Below are 8,619 nucleotides of genomic sequence, written 5' to 3' on the forward strand. Positions count from 1 at the left end.
ACAGCGTATAGTCTTTACGGTACGAGTTTAAATTAACTACAAATGTTTTTAAAGATAAATTTTAAATGTTTAAAATCAAATCTTTGTGACGGAATTTTTATGGGTCCTGGTGATCTTTGGATGGACGTTTTCTTCAAGCTGTGTGTAGTTGTAGGTTGTAGGGCTAGTATGTGCGTGTGTTAGGTGTGTGTGGAGTGAGTGCGTATATAAGAGGTGAGTGTGTGCGTCCATGTTCAGATACTACAGTTGTATTCAGTGGTGAAGAGTAAAAAAAAAAAAAAGAGTGAACCAACATCGGAGCTACCTAAGAGGAAATCGCGTTTTTTTCTCCGTCGGTGCGGCGGGCGGGCGTGTCATAAAAGCGCTCCTCCGCCTATCCCGGCTGCATACGCTCACCATTTCCAAGTCCACTTCGAACTCTCTAGACGCCTCCGCGGTCCCTCTCTTCGTCGCCGCCTCGTCCCCCTCGGCTCCTCCCGAAGCGCGTCCCATTTTGCAGCGCCGGAATGGTGAGCGCGCAAGGCCGCAACAGAATAATCCGTGGATTTCGATTGGTCTGTAGACGCGGAGGTCATGAGGTCGTCTGATTGATCCGTGTGTTCCGTGTGGTTTTCCGCAGGCGTTGCCGAACCAGCAGGTCGTGGATTACCCCAGCTTCAAGCTCGTCATCGTTGGCGACGGTGGAACTGGTGTTTTTCTCCGTCCTTTCTACGCCTTACATGATTTTGGTTTTTTTTTTCCATTTCCGTATGCTGGGAGATGAGGTTTCGATGCGTGGGCCGTGTTGGTCGGCGTGGTCTCTGCGAGATCTGACGAACAGGGTAGTGGATCGTGTTTGAGACGTACAGTTGCGATTTTGAGAGAAAAGACCTGGTTTTCGTAATGCAATTTGGGGTTTTAGCTTGAGTGGGCGTAGGTTTTAGTCGGGGAATAGATTGATTTTTAACCTTATAGGGATTGTTCTGGACATCTTGTTGCCGGTGATGGTTTAGATTTAGACCGACGGTATGGATATATCATCGAGTGATGATGCTAACAAGTTTTCCTTTGATCAGTTAAATTTATCTCAACTACCAAGGTCTATTAAACAAGGATATGTTTCCTTTGAACTGTTATACCATTTTCTGGGTGGATTCAATTTGCAAGTGTTGCTGACATTATTAACTTGTAGCCGTCTACTGCTGTGTTTGTATGGAATGATGTTTACTTTTGTCTCAGTTTTGTTGTTGCTTTCTCTTTGATTGTTAACAGTATCTTATTGCATTACGTTTCCTGCAGGTAAAACGACTTTTGTGAAAAGGCATCTTACTGGCGAGTTTGAGAAGAAATATGAACGTAAGTGTCATTGTTATGTCCTAACCGTTGCCCTGGAAAACATACAACTTGATTATAGCAGTTCTGATTTTATTTTCCATTACAGCCACCATTGGTGTTGAAGTTCACCCACTAGATTTTAGCACTAACTGTGGCAAAATCCGATTCTATTGCTGGGACACTGCTGGTCAAGAGAAGTTTGGTGGCCTCAGGGATGGCTACTAGTAAGTCATACATGCTTGATTAGTGGTTTATCTGTGTTAGAAGTTGACTGAACGTGTGTTAATGTCCATGCATGAAAGGCGCTTTATATATTTTTTTGTCATTCCAGTCTGCAAATGTACCTTTGCAGTTGTTATTGGGTATGCTGGAACTTTCTGGGTGCATACACCAAGAAATTGGAATCGGTTTCCTAAATCTTAATGTTGATGATGTGGTGGACTGGCGGTTTGTTAGAAGATTTTCCCTTTTTGTTTGTGGAAAATGTACACATCGAGTTGCATATCCTGAAATGGCATATCCTAAAATCCCCATTATAAGCTAGTATCCAACAGTGCATTTCTTGCACATATGCTTCTGATTAATAGATTGTTTTCTAGTTTGTGGATTTCTATGTGTATGGTTGCACATTAGCGTCCAGTCCTCTTGTTGTGTGGGCGCATTCTCCATGCAAGTCCACAGTCCACTTGTTGTGTGGTAGTGCTGAATTCACCCAGAGCAGCTGGCAAAATTCTCTTGATATTTTGCTTTTCTGTCTATTGTTATCTTTTGACAAACTTTTTTTGTTAATATTTTCTAGCTTTATCCCATCTGCTGTTTTGTGGTGCGAATCCGTCAAATTTTGGTTCATGTATCTTGGATCTTGTCTAATATTTACGAAATTTTAACTGTTCTACAGTATTCATGGTCAGTGTGCCATCATTATGTTTGATGTAACATCAAGGCTGACATACAAGAATGTACCAACATGGCACAGAGACTTGTGCAGGTTAGTTTCAGATTTATAATCTTGATAAAAGAGTATATATTGATCGTATCGGAGACTTTACATGTATCCAATCATGGATTGCAGGGTGTGTGAGAACATTCCCATCGTCCTATGTGGTAACAAGGTTGACGTGAAGAACAGGCAAGTTAAAGCCAAGCAGGTTACATTCCACAGGAAGAAGAACCTGCAGTACTATGAAATTTCTGCCAAGAGCAATTACAACTTTGAGAAGCCATTCCTTTACCTTGCAAGGAAGCTGGCAGGGTAATTATCTACTTGGTCACCTCTTGATTTGCTTTTTTTGTTGACTTAGCAGATACGCTGTGACCTTGTAGCTGTACTAACTTTTTACTGGTACTTATACATTTAGGGATCAAAACCTTCACTTTGTTGAGGCTGTTGCCCTGAAGCCACCAGAAGTGCAGATTGATATGGCCATGCAGCAACAGTGAGTGCTTCGATCTCTGTGTCACTCTTGATATTCTGCAACAGCAAAAATTGTATTCAAATGGAGTCCTGAAACTAGTTCTGCTTCACTGAATTTAATTCCAATGGGATTTTGGTTGAACTTGACATAATTTTATGTTAAAATTATCCCAAATCTCACAATTAGCAGCATCTTCAACTTTGCGATAATCGCTCTGCAACAACTTTGTTGTCTACACTTCTAACAGTATTTCCCCCCATGATCTCAGGCATGAAGCTGAGCTCGCAGCAGCAGCGGCACAACCCCTCCCTGATGACGACGATGACCTGATTGAATAGAGATGATCATGCGAATGGGAAATGCCTTCTTTAAGAACCCGTAGGGGTTGAAATCCTTGTTAGAGTTAGGGGTTGAATCCTGGTTGTTCTCTTCTATGTGTATCTGATGAGCTGAGAATGAGTTATGACATTTTCATCGAATGTTGTTGCCGAAGATGTGTTGGTGACTTAGCCAGCTCCTTTGAGTTTGTTAGTTTAATTAACTTAGCCAGTGCTGTTGTCATAAATTGCTCATGATTTATGCCTTTTAGTTTGTTAGTTTAATTGCTCTTCTAAATTGGTCATGTGAAACTTGGTGGTTGACAACCAGAGTGACATGGCAACTGAGAAAATAAAGTGCGTACCCTAAACACATTTACATGCAGAGTGTACCCTAAACCACAAGCAATATCCTGGGTGGTGATACGGTGACATTGTTAAATGTTCAGTTTCCTTCACACGCATTTGGGCTGTCAGCAAACACACAAATGTGCATAGTCGTTTCCTTTTCACGCTGGACATATATCATTCTGAACTCTTGGACATTAACCAGCTCACTGATTACGAATGCCTATGTTCTGCTAGGCGAAACCGTGAAACTGTTTTTCTTTTTTAGGAAAATGGTTAGATTATCTTCAGTAGATACTCTAAAATTTCGTCCTCTATAACACTATTACAACATCTTTTAACACTATTACAGCATCCCTTATTTTTTTTTATCTCCAACAACTACCTTATTTCCTACCTTCTACTACTCTTCTTCTCCCTCTATCAACCTCTGTAAACAGTACTACTACAGTGTTACGGCTACTATAGTAACTCGGCAAATTTAGAGTGCCATGTTCTCTCCGTAATACTGTAGCAGCGTAGCACTGTAACAGTACTGCAGCACTGGACTGGCTAGAGGATCCACCGAGAGAAATTTCGAGTGGTACAGTATTTTACGGGGGGTAATGTAGCACTGGATAGGAGATCTGCTAGAGATACCCTTACTACATCAAACTGTTGAAGTCCTTGACTGACTTCAGATATCCTAAATTCCAAACGCATGCTTGGAAACAAATCAAAATTTAAAATCTCCTGTTACTGTAGTACTGGAGATACCCTTACTACGACAAACCGTTGAAGTCCTTGACTGACTTCAGATATTCTAAATTCCAAACGCATGCTTGGAAACAAACTCAAAATTTAAAATCTCTTGTTGAAACTATCTGAAGCTGGACTCAGCTGAACGGTGACACATATATAGAGAGACACACACAATCACATTAAAAAATAAGAGGCCGTCAGTAATCGGGACCCAGCAGTCAGCGTCTAGATCCGCCGAGGGTCGGCTAGTAGAGCGGACGCGTGGAATTCTCTAGTTTCCCCTAGAGCGATAAATCGCAAGGGGGCCAAGGGAACCACAGGAAATTGGCTGTCCTCAGCGCGATTCATCCCGGCGAGCGCTCGCCTCAGTCGGAGAGAGTCTCGTCGATCCCCCCCCCCCTACCCCGCGCCGGTGGAAGTGGAACGGTGATGGAGGAGCAGTTCGTCCTCCGCGTGCCCCCGTCCGTGGCGGAGCGGATCGAGCGCCTCATGAACGAGTCCGCCGCCGCCTTGTCCTCCAACGCCGATGAGCCATCCCTCGACCTCTCCTTCTCAGGTCAGGCGCCCCCCCGTCTCCTTATCCCGCCCTTACCTCCTCCTTTCCCGCGAATCCTACTCTCTATCTGTGCGAAAACATACCGTGTACCGGGCCAGCAGCTTCGTTGGAAACCGCGATTCGGGGGCGGGGGTCCATAGTGTTAGCGATTTTGACATGAAGTCGCTGGTGGGATTACATGCCCGTAGGCTGTTAGACGGAATGCGCAAGTCAGGTCAGGTGCGGTGGGGGCTTCCATATCGCCGTGCGGGTGCTACTCGGCGGTGGCTCTCGGGTGCAGATTGCCGCAGCGTGAGGGGAGTTGGGCTTGGGGCTTGGGCGTGCTGGGGTCCTGCCCTAGGAATGCTTGGCACCATTTACTGGTTCGATTCTTCACAGTAGTTGGAATCGACGCCGTGGTGCAGGGGTTTGAAGACAGACATCACACGCTTTCTTGTGCCACGTGAGATGTGAGAAAACGTACTGCTAGGTGGCTTAGGTCATGGCGAAGGTAATTGTTCTTGCTTTAGATTTATTAGGCGATAGATTAAAGTATGCTGTTATTGGATTGTTCAATTGGTACTGCGATTATCGATGTAGCACGAGTCGGCTTGCATACACATTTCAGCAATTGTTCGTTTGGAAATTTCCTAAAAAGCTTAAGTGTAGGTTCTTCACTCCATCAGAATAATTGGGTCTGAGAATAATTGATAGCCAAAGTAGCAAAAGACTCCACGCATGTCATTCTGATCTGGACTCACAATTTCTGCAATTGGTTGTTTTACCTTCGGATAATCTATGAATCTTAGGTTAGTGACGCAAGGAAAGATAAATTTGATATAAGATGAGGTGGTCAACATGTCATATTTAAATGATACATACTCCATCCGTTCAGAAATAGTAGGCGTATTTCTTTTGGGCTCAGTCTTCGAAGTTGAATTTTGACCAAGATTTTCTCACAAAATATATCATTTATAGCTATAAAACCTATATAGTGTAAAATCATTTTGAATCGTGAACCTAGTTGTATAATTTTTATACATTAGACATTGTTATAACTTGACTAAATGTTAGTCAAAGTACACAAAGTTTGACTTTTCTAAAAAGAAATACGCCTACTATTTCTGAACGGAGGGAGTAGTTAGGATTTAGGAATGCAAGCTTCTTACTAGAAACTTTTTACCTAGAGATGCTGATAATATGATTCACGATATTTTTTTGGTCTGACATTCACTATGTGTACATATAGTATATTTGGTCTCTTCTAGTGCTTCTACAACACAATGATCCCTCTTATCGAGTATACAACTTAAACTAGATCACATTGGATATCTCTTCTGGAACTGAAATTTGTAACTATTGTCACCTTTTGGATTGATAGTATACTTCTTCCTACAGAGGATGGAAGAAACGGTACATTTATGATCGGTAATGAGAGCTTTCCTGCATCTCTCTTGGATCTACCTGCAGTTGTGGAGTCATATAAGACATATGATGATTCTGTGTTAATTAAAACTGCTGATATTGGTCAGGTAAAAGTGTAAGATTACTGTATGTCACCTATTTTATTAAATTTTATATCTTAAAAATCACCCGCTGAAACTGAAACAGATTATTATGGTAAGAGAAGAAAATGATCCTGCTCCAGAAGGAGTTGAATACAAGCATGGGCTTACTCCTCCAATGAGGGATGCACGCAGGCGACGTTTCCGCAGAGAGCCCGACTTGAATGTATTCGAATTAATTGCCCTTCGTCTCTATTCGTTTCCCATGCTCGTGTCCATGGAAACATTTTTTTAGGAAGAACGCTGATTCTTCTTACACAATTTTGCAGGCAGAACTTGTTAACCAAGTTGAGAAGCATCTCATCAATATTATGCACGGAGTATCTGTCAGTATCCTTTTGTTTGGTTTTATTTACCGAATGCTAGCATGCGTTGTATTCTAGCAGTGGGATTAATGATATATCTTTTGTTTGTTACTCCTTTTTTTTAAGGTTTTCTCACTTTTTTGGCTACTAACATTAGTTGAAAAATGGTTCTTTTATATGTAGTTCCCTCCCTCTTTGACAAGGGTAATGATGTGAATATTTTAAGCTTGTCATTATAGTGGCTTCATTCAGATGTTTTAAAAGCTAAACTTCAACACTTGTTATGAGTCAGAAGTGGAGGTTTACAATCGAGTCCATCATAGGTTGTTATATTTATAATGTAATAGCTGTATCGGCTACTATTTATCATGATGCTACTAGTTATCATGACTGCATTTGGTTCATTGGTAAGGATTCTCTGTCATATACAAAAAGGGGATATTTCACCATTTTTATGTCTCAGTCTATGTGCATTGTTCCTTGACTAGTCAATAGATCAGAATGCCAGTGTAATTGGAGGAGAGGAAGGCGGTGATCGTAAGAAAGCTGCAGCAGCTCGTGCACCCAAGCGTGATGTTCAAGAGCCTGCTGCAAATGGCGAGGAAGCTGAGCCTGAGAGGAGCGACTCGGATGAGTCCGTGGATCCAGAGAATTGAAGTGGACCTGCGTAGTGCAGCTTCAGTGGCCCATGCGAGCCATGTTAAATCAGAGTGTATATCTGTAACTACGAAGATGCTTGTTGTCACTCATACATCTTGTTCATTATTATCGTGCAATCTAAATACAATATTTAGACTTGAGCATATGTGGGAGTTCACTCCATTGTAGGGCCGGATGTCGATAAGTGATAGCGGCAGTACGACACTGATGCAAATGCTGTGAGCCTCGTTTGCACGAAGGACGTACTGCCCTTAGTCCGGATGCAAATCCGGAATGTTCATTTAGACGGATGTCCAAGCTGTTCCTACTAAGGTCCACTAGCAATAGGTTTACGTAGTCACGTATTTTTCTTGTTTTATTATTCCGCGACAGGAATCATGATAAAGGAGATGTGGCCTCATTGCACATATAGACGTACCACGATGAAGTTAAGAAAAAGCTTTGGACTACATTTGGGTCTTCAGTTCAATTTAATTTTTTGTGGTTGAATATCAGGACTAGGTCTTGGCAGAAAGAGTCAGATTAATACTCAGTACATAAAAAAAAATTCATTGGTTAGTATCAAAAAGATCTCCTGGAGCGGCTCAGGTGGCCCCTCCATTCCTTGCACCGCCACCCCTCTCCCTCTCTCTCACCTGTTGCTGCCTGAGCAGGCTGCTGAAAGCCTTGGCGGCTACAAGGACGGCGGCGGGGGGCTAAATCGTGGCATCCGCTCTTAGTGGTGGCGGCGCGAACTTGAAGCCGTTCAGCGGTGGGTGTTGAGCTCGTCAAGGCGGCAACCCACGGTGGGTGCAAGGGTGACCTCATGAGGGGAAGTGCGGGAGTTGCCCGGATATGCAAGTTGTTGGCATCCACCTACGTTTTTGCTTGGTTGCGCCGGAGAAGGTGGTGAGCTGAGCAACTCTGGTGGGTGGCCGCCATCTGCACATGGAATGGGCAGATCTGCCTGCTGGGTGATCAGATCTGCTCGTTCAAGGGGGCGACATGGTGCTGGCGTCCATGCTCGGCAACTGGTCCCGCACGATGGTGTGGCCGCGCAAGGATGACAACGGACGCGCGAGGGTGAGAAATGGTGTGTTGGAGGAGGCCACGCGGGCTAGACAACGCCAGAGGAGTGAAGCATCCTGGGTCATCCTCAATGCTTAAAATTTTATTATACCAGCTCCTGGATCAATCGCTGGTAAATACATGTCTTACAACAGGTAATACCATGTTCATACAACAAAGGGAGAGGTGAAAGAAATCCGTCATCCTAATAAAACATAAAGGACTCATGCGATCAATAGAATCCACGGTATCAGAGAGCATAGTAGAAACAACATGGTGACATACCACTCCACAAACAACTCAAGTGCGGATGCGACCAAGACTATTCATCAGCCTCACTGTCGACGTCGGTGAACTCTAGATCTTCCTCTG

At 43.3% G+C, this 8,619-nt stretch overlaps 2 protein-coding genes across 2 annotated transcripts; both read left to right on the forward strand.

Moving 5' to 3' along the window:
• Positions 1–339: 339 nt before the first annotated feature.
• On the forward strand, positions 340–3,435 carry LOC133908376 (GTP-binding nuclear protein Ran-2-like). Its single transcript, XM_062350372.1, has 8 exons — positions 340–509; positions 620–689; positions 1,279–1,335; positions 1,421–1,538; positions 2,213–2,302; positions 2,387–2,566; positions 2,673–2,750; positions 2,998–3,435. The coding sequence occupies exons 1-8, from the start codon at positions 507–509 to the stop codon at positions 3,065–3,067; spliced, it is 666 nt and encodes a 221-aa protein (XP_062206356.1). The 5' UTR covers positions 340–506; the 3' UTR covers positions 3,068–3,435.
• Positions 3,436–4,417: 982 nt separating this feature from the next.
• Positions 4,418–7,318, forward strand: LOC133908377 (transcription initiation factor TFIID subunit 7). The gene is made up of 5 exons (XM_062350373.1): positions 4,418–4,691; positions 6,069–6,202; positions 6,282–6,401; positions 6,505–6,565; positions 7,036–7,318. Exons 1-5 carry the CDS (start codon positions 4,565–4,567, stop codon positions 7,194–7,196), a joined length of 603 nt encoding a protein of 200 aa, XP_062206357.1. The 5' UTR covers positions 4,418–4,564; the 3' UTR covers positions 7,197–7,318.
• The last annotated feature ends 1,301 nt before the right edge of the window (positions 7,319–8,619 follow it).

The sequence above is a fragment of the Phragmites australis genome, chromosome 2 (genome assembly GCF_958298935.1).
Source record: "Phragmites australis chromosome 2, lpPhrAust1.1, whole genome shotgun sequence".
Lineage (NCBI taxonomy): Eukaryota > Viridiplantae > Streptophyta > Magnoliopsida > Poales > Poaceae > Phragmites > Phragmites australis.

Excerpts from the sequence above, each read along its gene's own strand:
- LOC133908377 (XM_062350373.1), top strand. The coding sequence starts at position 4,565 with ATGGAGGAGCAGTTCGTCCTCCGCGTGCCCCCGTCCGTGGCGGAGCGG. Across the intron at positions 4,692-6,068 it reads CCTCGACCTCTCCTTCTCAG|AGGATGGAAGAAACGGTACA; the intron begins GTCAGGCGCCCC and ends TTCTTCCTACAG. Across the intron at positions 6,566-7,035 it reads TATGCACGGAGTATCTGTCA|ATCAGAATGCCAGTGTAATT; the intron begins GTATCCTTTTGT and ends ACTAGTCAATAG.
- LOC133908376 (XM_062350372.1), top strand. Across the intron at positions 1,539-2,212 it reads GGCCTCAGGGATGGCTACTA|TATTCATGGTCAGTGTGCCA; the intron begins GTAAGTCATACA and ends ACTGTTCTACAG. Across the intron at positions 2,751-2,997 it reads GATATGGCCATGCAGCAACA|GCATGAAGCTGAGCTCGCAG; the intron begins GTGAGTGCTTCG and ends CCATGATCTCAG.